At 37.6% G+C, this 14,766-nt stretch overlaps 1 protein-coding gene across 1 annotated transcript; it reads right to left on the minus strand.

Moving 5' to 3' along the window:
- Positions 1-4,436: 4,436 nt before the first annotated feature.
- Positions 4,437-10,194, minus strand: LOC122119745 (olfactory receptor 7G3-like). The gene is made up of 2 exons (XM_042693790.1): positions 9,484-10,194; positions 4,437-4,673 (listed from the first exon to the last, which is right to left on the minus strand). The coding sequence occupies exons 1-2, from the start codon at positions 10,189-10,191 to the stop codon at positions 4,437-4,439; spliced, it is 945 nt and encodes a 314-aa protein (XP_042549724.1). The 5' UTR covers positions 10,192-10,194.
- Between the last annotated feature and the right edge of the window lie 4,572 nt (positions 10,195-14,766).

A 14,766-nucleotide genomic window follows, 5' to 3' on the forward strand; every position in this document is an offset into this window, starting at 1 on the left:
GCTGAGATCAGGAGGATTGAGACTCCAAGCCAGCTCAGGCTAAAAACAATATCCTGAGATTCTGTGTAAATAGAAGAAGCTGGATATTGAGGCATATGCCTGTCATTCCAGCTGTGGCAGCAAGCATCAATAGAAAGACATGGGCATATAGCAAAAGGAAGATACTATCACAAAAATATTCAGTGGAAAGAATAGCTGGAGTTAGGGCTCATTCTATAGTAACTGCCTATCATGGTTCTCAAGAAAGCATTGACAAATGGGTGTGTACCAGACTGAAAGAATCTGCACAGTTCACAAAGGAGCTGAGAGAAATCACTCAGGCCCTGTGTTCAAGCCATAATACTGGCACAAAATGATCAACAAAAATAAATGGTGGGAATGAAATACAGATCATGTCTTGTGGTGGAGACAGAAGGACATGGAGATGTAACAGCTTCCACATGATCAACTTACTTAATATATGTTTATGAATATGAGATAATGAGATTTGTAGAAATCTTTTTAAAAAGGATTGGTGTTGAAGGATGTTATTTGTTGTGTGTCTAAAAAAGGTACCTTGTATACATACATGGAAATATCAAATTACTTTAAAAAACTACTTTTTTCTATTCAGTTTTTAAATTTTAATTATCTTTATATGATTGTACAGTAGAGTAGCCTTTTAACAAAACAGGTTATGAAGACCATATATTTCTTGATCAATGTCACCCTTTCAACAATTCACTCATCCCTCCCTATTCACCTCTTCCATCTTTTCATTTTGTAGGATATATATTGGATATGTGACTACATTCTCCTCTTCATTTGTCCACACCTTTCCCCTGATTTGATCCCACCTTTTTGGAGTACATGTTTCCTGGTGTTTTATTTTGCAGAAATTTGGCTTTGCCTTTGTAGGGAATTACATTATTTGAATTCTCCTTTGAATCTACTGTATTTCAGTTAATACATTTGAATATACTTGCATACCATCCAGGCTTTTACTTTATAAACTATTTCTAGCTTCCATACATAAAGGAAAATATTCATCCTTTATTTCTCTGAGCCTGACTTACTTTACGTAGTATATGTTTTTTCCAGTTTTTCCATCTCATTAGAAATGGTACATCATTCATTCTTATGGATAAACAAAAACATATTGTGTATGTAGACCACATTCTTGCTTACTTTATCCATTGAAGGGCATCTGAGGAGATTCTAGACCTTGGTTATAATGAATAAGAATTCAATGAACATTGTGCTCATAGCGTAATTATATCCCAGTTAGTAATCTATTGGGTAAATGCCCAAGAATAGAATTGCTAAATAGTAGGGTAGTTCTATGTTGTGGTTCATAGGGTTTCAACTCAGGGTTTTGGGAGTGTCCATGAGCTTTTTTTTTTATTTATAATACTGTATGGAGGGGTTACAATTATATGGACAAGATAATGAGTACATTTCTTATCAAGCATTGTTGCCTCCTCCTTTGTTTCCGCTTTTCATCTGTTCTCATCTCCCACCTCCTCTCCCCAAATCCCCCTCCCAGCCAAAGTGGTAAAGTTGGTTTTTCAACATAACAACTTGTACATCTCATTGTTGCAATGGCACCTGTATCCCTATTTAAATGATTTGTTTTTTCCCTTCCCATCCACAAATTATACAAACATCAAATACAGTGAAATCAGGGGTTATACCATGGGGAAGGGACATGCAAAGCAACAAAGAAATCATCTTATAAATATGTTAGAAACAATCCCATGAAAGAAAAAAAAACATTTGAATAATTATCTTGGAGTTAATTTCACCTAACATCATCTTATCTGACCTTTTCTACTTGTTTCAGACATATACTAGTTATTGCAAATAAACTTTAAAAACCTGAAAAAGGAAATCAAAACAGAACTTAGAAAGTGGAATAACCTCCCATGCTCCTGGATTGGAAAGATCAACATCATGGAAATGGCAATATTTCCCAAGGCTATCTACAAATTCAATGTGATACCTATCAATATTCCAACCTCATTCTTCAAGGAAATAGAAGAGGCAATCCAAAAATTTATATGGAACAATAAAAGACCCCAAATAGCAAAAATGATCCTTAAGAGAAAGAACAGGGCTGAAGGAATATCAATACCAAATTTCAAACTCTACTACAAAGCCATAATAATCAAAACAGCTTGGTACTGGCACAAGAACAGACTTTAGGACCAATGGAATAGAATTGAAAACCCAGAAATGAATCTACAGACCTATAGCCAACTAAACTTCGATAAGGGAGCTAAAATAATAGAATGGAAGAAAGACAGCTTCTTCAGTAAATGGTGCTGGCAAAATTGGTTAACTACTTGTAGAAAACTAAAGCTAGATCCTTATATATCACCCTGCACCAGAATCAACTCCAAATGGATCAAAGACCTCAGAGTCAAAGCAGACACCCTGAAAACATTACAGGACAGAATAGGAGAAACCCTAGGTCTCCTTGGCACAGGCAGAAATTTTTTTACTAGAGACCCAGAAACACAACAAATACAAGAAAGGTTGGACAAATGGGATTGCATGAAATTGCAGAGCTTCTGCATGGCAAAGGACATAGCTAGCAAGATCAATAGAAAGCCTACGGACTGGAAGAAGATCTTCCTTAGCCATACAACAGACAAGAGTCTCATATCTAAAATATACCTTGAACTCAAAAAATTAAATCTCCCAACAACAAATCCTCAAAGAAACAACTGCCCAATAAATAATTGGGGTAAAGACTTAAAGAGAAATTTCTCTGAAGAGGAAAGGATAGCCAATAGATACATGAAGAAATGCTCAACCTCCCTAGCCATAAAAGAAATGCAAATCAAAACAACATTGAATTACCACCTGACCCCAGTTAGACTGGCTATAATAAAGTACTTCCTGAAGTTTTTTGCTCAAAGCTACTGCTCTAGAAAGTTTGGCCAGCATACTCCTGGTTTGCTAATGGTTCATTGGAGATAAGAATCTCTTGGACTTTCCTGTCTGGGCTGGCTTTAAACCATGATGCTCAAATCTCAGCCTCCTGAGTAGCTAGGATTTCAAGAATGAGTCACCCACCAATGAGTGGCTATGTTTAATTTTTTGAGGAATGATAATAATTGAGGAATAGTGGTTTTTGAGGTACTCAAATTTATTATATTTTCTTGTTGTTGTTTGTACTGTGGATCTGCTGATTTAATTTCCTCCCACCAGAGACCAGACATTTGCTTCCTTCCATTCATAAGACCTTTATACTCTATGCTATCACTTCAGGGGAGCACTATGTTTAGTCTTTTGAGGAATCTCCATACTGCTTTCCAGAGTGGTTTCACAAGTTTACATTCCCACCAGCAGTGTAGTAGCATTCCCTTTTGGCAAGACCCACAAATTCTGTGTGCTCTACCCATTCACACAAGAGCAGCAATCCCAACAATGATAAATATACAGCTCCTTTCTGTCAGAAGCAGCTCCTGTGTTTATCCTAGCATTTAGGGCTCTCACTTCCCCTCTTCACAGCCACACATCTGATTTTTTCCCCAGGCTTCTTGGAAAACTGACAAGTCTATTGGAGCTCAGGAGGTAAGTGACAATGTATAGTACTCAGAATCTGGGTGCCTTAAATTATTTAGTCTCACTTTCAGAGTTCTACCCCATACAATCCCAATTTTTCTGTCCTTTTACGGTAAGGCTTATATAAACATGCAGTATAAAAATACATGCTTTTCAACCTCAAATTGGTTTGCAGTGATTCAGTTATCATTATTTCAGGGTTTCATCAGGTCCTTTGTTATCTAAACTAAGTAGCCTAGTTGGGGACATTATCTAAATTTCAGATCTAGGTAAAATAAGATTGTACCTCACCCCAGTTAGAATTGCCATTATCAAGAAAACACATAATAATAGATGCTGGCAGGGATGTGGCCAAAAGGGCATGCTACTACAGTCTTGATGAGAATATAAATTTGTCCAACTACTCTGGAAAGCAGTATGGAGGCTCCTCAAAAGGCTAAACATAGAACTCCCCTATGATACAGCAACCCCACTCCTATACACTTACCCAAATGACCACAAACAAGGCCACACTAACACCACCAACACAATCATGTTGATTGCAGCATTGTTTACGATAGCTGAGATTTTCTTAAAAATTAGCCTGTCCCTGACCTACTTCTATTTACTCCTCAGCTTTCCAGATTGTACACTCAAACATATTTACTACACTTTGAACCCTAGCTGCAAACTCTTCCTCAGAAAATCCTGAACAACTAAATTGTGTTGGGAGTATGAAAGTCATGTGTGAACTGTCAAAGATATGCCATGGTTAAATCAAATTAAAAGGTTCTTCAACCATTACATTAGGTTATTATTTTTTAAAATTTAGTGACTGGATATTCAGGCATTCTGAGTCACCATAAATTTTGTTCTAGAAACCCAAATCCAAAACAAATGACACATCATTGAAGAGAAGCTATCCTATCCATGAGTTTCCTCAAGGCTTCCTTCATGTCTTTGTTCTTCAGGCTGTAGATCAAGGGGTTCATCATTTGAGGGACCACAGTGTACATCACTGAAGCCACCGCCATCCTCTGTGGGGAGTCAGTAACCACAGAGCTGACATACACCACCAAACACTTCCCATAGAACAAGGAGACCATGCACAGGTGAAAGCCACAGATAGAAAATGCTTTATACTTTCCTACTGCTGATGACATTTTTGAGATAGGAGAAGCATGTGAGTATAAGCAAATAGGATCCCAGAAAGTGGAACACCCTCAAACAGACAAGCTTCACCATATATAATCATGTGATCAATGAACGTATCAGAACAGGCGAGTTTGATGTGCTGAGCAAGTTCACAGAAGAAGTGGGATATTCTTTATTTTGGTACATTTTTTATTGTAAAAATGCTTTACAGAGTGGTTAAAGTTACATGAGCAAGGTAATGAGACATTTCCTATTGAGCACTGTTGCCTCCTCCTTTATTTTACCCCTACCATCCCTTTCCTTCCACAACTAGCCACCCCTCCCGCTGAAGTTGTAAAGCTAGTTTTCAACATAGTATTTTGTACATCTCACTGTTACAATGAGTCAACTTGTATCCTTATTTAAGCATTTTGTTTTTACCCTTCCCCTCCCCAAATTAGAGAATTATATATACCAGGGCACTGACATCAAATACAGTGAAAACAGGGGTTATACATATTTGTATGTTCCTACATACAAATCAACAAAAAAAATCACATGGTACATTATAAATATGTTAGAAACAATAGCAAGAAAGAAAAAAAGATATTTGTGTCCCTATCTTGGGGTTCATTTCGTTTAGCATTATCTTATATGGACATCTGTACATAGCTTGTCCTACACATGTACCAGTTATTGCAAATAAGGGAAACCATGGGACCCTCTATTTCCACCACAAGACATGACCTGTATTTCATTCCCACTATTCATTTTTGTTGATCATTTTGTGCCAGTATTATGGCTTGAACTCAGGGCCTGAGTGGTATCCCTCAACTCCTTTGTGGACTGTGCAGATTCTTTCAATCTGATACATACCCATTTGTCAATGCTTTCTTGAGGACCATGATAGGCAGTTACTATAGAATGAACCCTAATTCCAGCTGTTCTTTCCACTGAATATTTTTGCAATAGTATCTTGCTTTTGTTATATGACAGAAATGGAGCTGGGGCTCAAGTGGTGAATTGAAAAGGTAAAAGCATAGTACCTAGGTCCTGAGTTCAAATCCCAGAGCTAGCTTGTGCATGCATGCTCTCTCTCTCTCTCTCTCTCTCTCTCTCTCTCTCTCTCTCTCTCTCTCTCTCTCTCTCCCTCTCTCTCTCTCACACACACACACACACACACACACACACACAAGGTAAGTGCTCCACTTGATGGAGAGTTATGTGATCAGGAGAATGTGAACTGTGTGCCCATCTGTGCAAAATTTATTGAAAACTATTGAATGACATGAAGTTGACAGGAGAGACACTGAGAACACTTTATTCCTCTTTACTATGGACTCTACTCTCCTCTAGGTTGAGAGTTTCATACAGTGTCCACCTTCATTTCCAGAGGATTAACCAAGTAGCTTTCTGTGCCTTACAATGATTTCAAGAAAATGATACTAAATATCTTACCTGAATATTGATAAAGTGGATTTTTTGATCCTCAGGAGTTATAAACAGATTGAATGAGTGAGTGCCTTACTGGAGAAGAAGAACCATCTCTGGGTAGGAGACTATGCTTTGTTTCCTACCTAGGGCAGGGGTGTCAAAGAAAGTGACATGATACTTAGTGTACTTACTAAAATACCCATGAGCTTGAATATCCAAAGCTCCTCATTACATCAGCTATTCTTCTACCAGCCTAGTCCCAAGAGCGCATTTCCTAAAGGACCAAACTGGAGATAGAAACCAGGATGGCCAATTTCCTGTCCCTCGAGGACCCATGTACATAATGCAATTTGCTCCATGATTTTCTGCTAATCTCTGTGTGTGTGTCTCTGTCTCTCTTTCTGTCTCTGTCTGCCTCTCTGTCTCTGTCTCTGTCTGTCTCTCTGTCTCTCTGTCTGTCTCTGTCTGTCTCTCTGTCTGTCTGTCTGTCTCTTTCTGTCTCTCTGTCTCTTTCTGTCTCTCTGTCTCTTTCTGTCTCTCTGTCTCTCTGTCTGTCTGTCTCTCTCTCTCTCTCTCTTTCTCTCTCTCTCTCTCTCTCTGTACCAGGACTAGGGATTGAACTCAAGGGCTTATACTCTTGCTTTTTGCTCAAGGCTAGCACTCTACCACTTGAACCCATAGCTCCACTTCTGGCTTTTTGCTGGTTAATTGTAGATAAGGTCTCATGACCTTTTCTGTCCTGGCTGGTTTTGAACTATAGCCCGCAAGAGCTCAGCCTCCTAAGTAACTAGGTTTATAGGCATGCACCACTGGCACCTAGTCTTTCATATTTCTTTTCTAATTTCTACTTCATACACCTTGCTCACAACACACATGACTTCCATTATAACTTTTAGTGTTCCATTTAAATCACAAACTAAGTCATTTCTGTCTATTTCACGATATGTAGGATCTTAGGACTTATGATAGGTTTTAAAATATGTTCTACCCATAATGTTGTAATAGAACTATAAGTAGCAGGTTAATAGTAGTATAAGATCACAAATACCCATGACTTTTCTTTTAAGGTATGTAATTGTACAAAATAATAGACTTCATTATGACATTCTGATAGATGTGGATAATGTACTTTAAATATATTTACTCTATACTAGTGTCTTAGGCCTTCTCTACTCTTCCAAAATAGTCTCCTTTCTGCTTTTCTCTATTGTGAAAGAATCTACAGTTTTCATATGAGAAGACACATGATATTTGTCTTGACAAGTCTGGTTTATTTCATTTAACATAATCATTTTTGTCCTTGAAGACACGGGAATAGGTAATGTATTTCTGAATATACTATGGTTGCTCTAAAAGTAAGAGTAAGAACTAACAAATGAAAATACATTGACTTTTTAAACTTCTGCAGAGAAAAAAACTTTTGGCATCAAGATCTAACCTACAGAGTAGAACATTTTTCCAGATATTTATTAGATAAAAGATTAATATCCAGACTAACATAAAATCAGCTTCAAAAATTAAACCCCCAAAACACAAACAACCCAATTAATAAATGGGCAAATAAATAAACTGAAGGCATAGTTTTGAAACAAATATAAATAGTGAAAAGATATTTGAAGAAATGTTAAGCATCTTTAGCTTAAAAAATAAAAACCAAAAGGCAGATGAAAATTACACTGAGCTGAGTGCTGGTGGCTCAGAGCTATAATCCTACCTACTCAGGAGGCTGAGATCTCAGGATGGCAATTGTAATACTATTATCTCAAACTGGCCACCAAAAAGCCAGAGTGGAACTGTGGCTCAAGTGGTAGAGAAATAGCCTTGAGAAAAAAAAACTCACAGGAACAGCACCCAGATACTCTTTTGTTCTGTCTGTATGTGAGTATCTAGAATCCGGTATCCTTTATCATATCATAGTCTATTTTAGATCTAATTTCTGCATATGCGACAGATCATGCACCATTTGTCTCTCTGAGTTTGGCTTACCTCACTTAACATGATTTTTTCTAGTTCCACTGTTTCCCACAAATGACATCATTTTATTCATTCTAATAGCTGTGCAAAACTCCATTGTGTAGGTACCACATTTTTTTAAATCTACCCATTCAATCCCTATTGTGAGTTATCTAGGCTGTTTCCATGTCTTGGTTATTGTGAATAGTGTGGCAATGAACATGGATTTGCAGGTGTTCTTATCATATCCTGGCTCATGATGTTCAAGGTAGATGGCCGGGAATGATATGGCTTGGTTGTAGGGAAGATCTCCTTTTTGTTTTTTGAGGAACATCCAGACTACTGTCCAAAGTGGTTGTAGTACTTTACATTCCCACCATCAGTGCAGTGGGGATCTTTATTCCCCCACATCCTGACCAACATTTGTTGTTGTTCAAATTCACCATGTTGGCCAATCTAACTGGCGTGAGATGGAATCTCAGAATCGTTTTTAATCTGCATCTGCTTTATGGCCAGGGATGATGAACTATTTGTCATGCATTTCTTCGCCATTCTCATCTCTTCTTCTGAAAAGTTTCCTTAACTCCCTTGGCCATTTAGTGATTGGTTTGTTACATTTGGGAGGGGTTAGTTTCTTTAAAAAATTAGAACAGGTTGAGCTACTTGAGGGTAAGACTCTAAAGAAGAGATCAGCTCTTTCTAAGTTATTAGGGGTGTGTGTGTGTGTGTATGTGTGTGCAGATCTGGGATAAAAGTCGGGACATGAGGAAAAGGAATCTTGATTGTTTCCACTAGTGGGGTAATTCTACCAACAACATCTCAATGTGTCAGCTTTGTTTATTCTCCTTCAGATGGAACCTGATGGAATCACTACTATCTTATAGAAAGGTTCCTTGTTGACCAAAACCTCACTATACCTGTCCATAGCTATATAGAGATTACATGACTGTATGTGCACTGATTTAATGATGTCAGAATCAGAGATGAATACACAAGACTTTGCCAAAATTGAATAGATGATCAAAATACACAGAGCTCTAGTCCGGTGTAAGTAGCATTATACTCAAGGCATCAGATTCTGTGATTCTAATCAGTAACTATTCCACTTCCAGTTTTCTACATTCCAAGGAATTGGCCAGGTCTTCTGTATCATTTGTTATTTATTTATTCCTGACATAAGCAGTGTCAACACCTGCCACACCAATGGAAGGAGATGATTCTAGAAGTGAGTTTCTTCAGAGCTCCCACCATGTCCTTGTTCCTCAGGCTGTAGATAAAGGGGTTCATCATCGGGGTCACCACAGTGTACATGACTGAGGCAATGGCACTCTTGCTGTCTGAGTGAGTACCTGCAGAACTGAAGTACACCCTGAAACCAGTCACATAGAACAAAGAGACAACTATTATGTGCGACACACAGATCGAGAATACTTTATGCTTTCCTCCAGCTGAGGGGATTTTCAGGACAGAAGAGATTATTTGAATGTAAGAGAAAACTATCCCAGAGAGTGGAATAACACCCAAAAGACTCGTCACCAAATATACCAAAGTGTTATTGATAAGAGTGTCAGAACAGGCAAGTTTGAGGATATGAGCCAACTCGCAGAAAAAGTGAGGGATTTCCAGATGGGTGCAGAAAGACAACAGAAGTGCCATCAAAGTATGGAGGAGGGCGTCGAGAAAACTAATGAGAAAGGATAGAGCAACCAGCATCCCACAGAATTTAGGGTTCATGATAACATTGTACCTCAGGGGATGACAGATGGCCACAAACCGATCATATGCCATCATGACCAGAATTCCATTTTCCAAGCCAGCAAAAAGCAGGACAAAGCAGATTTGCGTGAGACAGCCCAGGTAACTGATGGATTTGCTCTGAGCCTGGAGGTTGACCAGCATCTTGGGGACAGTGGTGGAGATGAAGCAGATGTCAATGAAGGAGAGGTTGGAGATGAAGAAGTACATGGGAGTGTGGAGGTGAGGGTCATAGCTGATGGCCAGGATGATGAGCAGATTTCCAAGCACGGTGATCAGGTAGATGGACAGGAACAGAACAAAGAGGATAGGCTGCAGGTCTAGATCTCCTGAGAGACCCAGGAGGAAAAATTCTTCAGCATCTGAGATGTTTCTTGGTTTCATGTTGTTGATGGGGCTAAGAGAAAATGAAAGGACACATGTTATAAAACAAATGAGGGACAGAAATTTTTCTCTTGGTACTCTTTTTTTTCCCTTTTGCTTGCCCACATCTTTCCCTTTTTTATTAACAACTCTCGGGTCTTAATGCTTAACATAGTAAATGTAAACATAAATATAAAATGTAAACATAAATATACCTCAATGAGTTCTGGATGTATGTAATTTAACAGAACTAATACTCAAAGGGAAGAGCAGTCTGATCATGATAACCACTGTGGCAGGAAACATGAAAACTTAAACAGCCCTTAAAATAAATAGAAATTATTGTGTTTTTAATGTTGTGTGTCAGGCATCCTGAAAATGACAGATGAGTGGAAAAGAAGGGGTTTCACATCCACCAGCAGACATGTCCAAATTTATATTCAAATATTTGGGTGTAATTTCTCTTAAAAGAAAAAAAAAGAACTAATACAGTGCAGATCACTGTTGTGGCCCTCTTTCAATCTTGACCTTCCTTCTTGAAGGGATAACTATGGCAATGGACTTCACAGGTATTCTGAAACATTGTTCAATAACATGACACAGCCATCAGCATCTTATGCCAACTTGCACATATATAATTATATATTAATAATATATATATGGAATTGAATATTAATGATATAATATATAATTATGTGATATGTAATATATCATGTAATATATAATATATAGTATGTCATATATAATAAATTGTCATACAATGTCATATATAAGTTATGTATTGTATGATAATATAGTATATACTATATAATAAATTGTATTATATTATATATAATATTATATTAGAAATAATACTGTATACATGACATATACAAAGTGTATATTATAACTCTATGTTATATATTATGTATAATCTAGTTACATATAGTGTATAATATATAAGATACAATATACAGATATTATATATTAGATGTAGCATAATTCATCATTATATATGTTATATAATATTATATATAGTTATACATGAGATATAAAATGTATAATATTTAATTCTGCTGCTGAATTAAAGCAGTGCATTATGTTATATATGATACATATTATACAGTTTGTCTAAACACTGCTTCCTATATTACTCAATATTATTTTAAGTAGCCTAATATTCATTGTCAGAGACAGCCCACACCAGTGGTAATCTGTATTTGCTAAAAATAGTTTTTTATGATGTCATTGCCTGCACATTACTGTCTGCAAGTAAGCATGGAGAATTGTTAGCAAATTCCAACCAGTGATGATGGCTCCTGATGAGAGGATCAAAAATAGAATAAAAAGAGGACTTTAAGAGCAGTGTATTATTTCAATTTTTTTTCTTAATTTCTAAGGGCGCTAGGTGCCAGTGGAACCTGTAATCATAGCTACTTGGGAGACAAAGATCTAAGATTGCGGTTCAAACAAATCCAGCCCAGGCAGGAAAATCTGTGAGATTCTTATCCTCAAAGAACAACCAAAAAGCTAGAAGTGGTGCTGTGGTTTAAGTGGTAGAATGTGAGCCTTGAACAAAACAACCACCATGAAAAAAACCCTAAAGTGCAGTAGCCAGGTTTTGAGTTCAAACCCTAGTACCAGAAACCAGCATGTATGCACACACATGTGCACACACACACACACAAATATATATGTATGCACACATATGTGGCTAATGGAAAAATGTAATACAGAGAAGTGATTTCATAATTGCATATTTGAATGCTCCCTTCACTTTTCAGTTGGTTAAAGTATTTCCTAATAGCTTGCTGTGCAATTTTAAGAGACACACGACCAAAATCTACTGTGTAGCTCCACAAAGACTCACCCTCCTCAAATGGAGTCTGCTCAGCCAGGAACTTCTCTCTGGTTGCACAGCAAGGAAACTATATGTGTCAACAAGACTGCAATCTGTATTGCAAAAATTCTCCTGTTGCTCACTAGGTAGAAGTTCTAAATATATGTGGTAGTAGGTTTGCTAATTGTCCTAATTGTATGCACAGTGAGTGAGTACATGGTTTAGTGGGCATGGTGATGTATGCCTATAATCCCAGAACTCAGAAAGCTGAGAAAGACGATTGAGAATTCAGAATCAGCAGGGGTTGTGTCACATGACCCTGTTTCACAAATACTTTATACATCTACCATAAGTGTATCTAAATGTGCACACACAAAATCCTAGCATCTTTATATCCTATCTTACTTTCATCTATTTATCTATCTATCTATTATCTGTCTATTCTATCATCTATCTAATAGCTATTCTGTCATCCATCTATACTAACTTTGTATATGTCTATCATCTATTTATATATCTATCATTTATCTATTATCTAACTGTGTCTAGTCCATTAACCATCTAGCAATATATTGAACTAAGAAGATTGGGTCTAAGCAAAAGGCCTTGATAACAGATGGCATTCTTTAGTTTATAAATGTGTTTTGAGTTGGTAAGTTCCAGAAAAGTTTTACTCTCCTTGGATGATTGGTTTTTGATTTCCATTGATTGCATCTACATTTGATTTGTTTTGGCTTATATTTAACATTTTTGTTGAATTTGAGTGTTCACTGGTTTTTTATTTACTTTGCTTGTGTTCACATCTGATTTGCTATCTACTTTGTTAAGATTAAGTCCATGCACCTTGTGTGGTTTGGGGGCTATATAAGCACTGTTAGTTGTATTTAGGGAGGTAGGACTTTGTGACAGGAGCCCCCTGCTGCCTGATAGCACTCCCAAAAGACTCTAAATCCAGTCTTTTAAGTGGTAGTTTCTCTGTTCTCACAACTGGATCTACCATGAAACATTATCATCAGTAATTCTCTCATTTATCCATCTATCTGCATCTTTCTGACTAGAGTTCTTTAAGGGAAAATAAATAATTAATGAAGTTAATACCAGAAATTAACTTAACTTAAAAGGCTAACTTCACTTCAATTTCTCCACACCTAAAGAAGTAAAACAGGCAAAGAATTTCTAAATGTTTCCAGAAGGGTCTAATTCATACTCAGGAGGAAAATGACTCTTTAGGTGCTTGGAAGATAGAGCAACAATGTGACTATGGAGAGAGGTGACTGAAAAGAGGAAGGACTTCAGTAAGAACAGGATTACAAATTAGTTCAGAGACTTGGTTTTACCCAAGACAAATCTCTGACCTCGTGGATGATCTTGAAAACAGAAAGAAAATGAGAGGCAGGGAAATACAGAGAGGGAGAAAGGAGTATGAAAAGGAAGGAAGAGGGAGGAGGAGTGGGAAAGAGGAGGAGGGAGAAGGAGAAGGAGGAGAGGAAGGAGAGGGAGGAGGGGGAGGAGCTGCCACCACCAGGTGCTAATCTGTAATTCCAACTACTCAGGAGGCTGAAAACTGAGGTTGGCAGTTCAAAGCCCAGGAATGTCCATGAGACTGTTATCTCTAATGAACCACTAGAAAGCCAGAAGTGGTTCAAAGTGGTAGAGCACTAGCCTTTAGTGAAAAAACTCAGAAATAGAGTCCAGGCTCTTACTTCAAGCCCAAAGATCAATATAACTAAATAAATAGGGAAAAAACCCTTTAATTCCTTATAGTATTTGTTGGGGGAGAACATCAGATTACCTTGAATCCAGGAGTGAAGAATTTACTTTTTTTACTGGATTTTGAGGAGGAAGGTGGTGACTGCATCTGTAGGAAGGGCAAGTGGGCTGGTGAGGTAACAAGCATTTAACATGTAGCATTTATCGAGTCTGGATTTTTGACCTGAGCATTGATTTGGAGTAAGGCAGGTTCAGTCCATTATCTGCAGTGTCTGGGGCCCTGGGGTTCAATTATCAGCCCTCTTTGTTAGTCATAGGCTGGTTGCCATTTCTCTCCCAAGGGCAACACAAGTCATTAAATGGCATAGGTCACGGAAGGGGAAAAAGTCCTGGGTGACTGTGTTTCTAACCCTGAAAAGCCAGAGATATTTCCTTCTACACAATATTCTTTTCCTCTTCTCTCTCATTCTTGTATCCGGGGGTCTTATCTCAAGGGAATCTAATGACAAAATCCCTTCTCATTCTGAGTGATATATTAGTATGAGAGAGCTAGAGCACACAGGCCCATAAGATCATGCTAATTATCTTACCAGAGTCTCAGGGAGGTAGAGAGGTTATGATGGCTTCAAATCCACAGAGTCTCCATTTTGGAATTTTCATTCATTAAATTCCTAAGTGAAGCTGTAGCTTTTATAGAAGAGAAGTGGCAACAGATAGGAATCAATATACTGAGTATTTGGAAAAGCTTTTAGAGTTTGATTGTTAAACAGAAATAAAAATTAACACACTTTTTTTTAGTGCCAGTCCTAAGCCTTGAACTCAGGGGCCTGGGCATGGTCAGTGAGCTTTTCTGCTCGAGTTTGGCACTCTACCACTGGAGGTACAGCTCCATTTCCAGCTTTTTGGTGGTTCATTGGAGATAAGAATCTCATGGACTTTCCTGCCCAGGCTGACTTTGAACTGCAATACTCAGATTTCAGCCTGAATAAGTAGGATTACAAGTGTGAATTATGGATGCTGGCTAAAATAAACATGTTTTAATGAGAATAAATACTTAGTGGACTGTT

Source organism: Dipodomys spectabilis, unplaced genomic scaffold (genome assembly GCF_019054845.1).
Source record: "Dipodomys spectabilis isolate Male_0828 unplaced genomic scaffold, ASM1905484v1 ptg000173l, whole genome shotgun sequence".
Taxonomy (NCBI): domain Eukaryota; kingdom Metazoa; phylum Chordata; class Mammalia; order Rodentia; family Heteromyidae; genus Dipodomys; species Dipodomys spectabilis.

Excerpts from the sequence above, each read along its gene's own strand:
- LOC122119745 (XM_042693790.1), bottom strand. The coding sequence starts at position 10,191 with ATGAAACCAAGAAACATCTCAGATGCTGAAGAATTTTTCCTCCTGGGT. Across the intron at positions 4,674-9,483 it reads CAGCTGGAGGAAAGCATAAA|TATAAAGCATTTTCTATCTG; the intron begins GTATTCTCGATC and ends GCAGTAGGAAAG.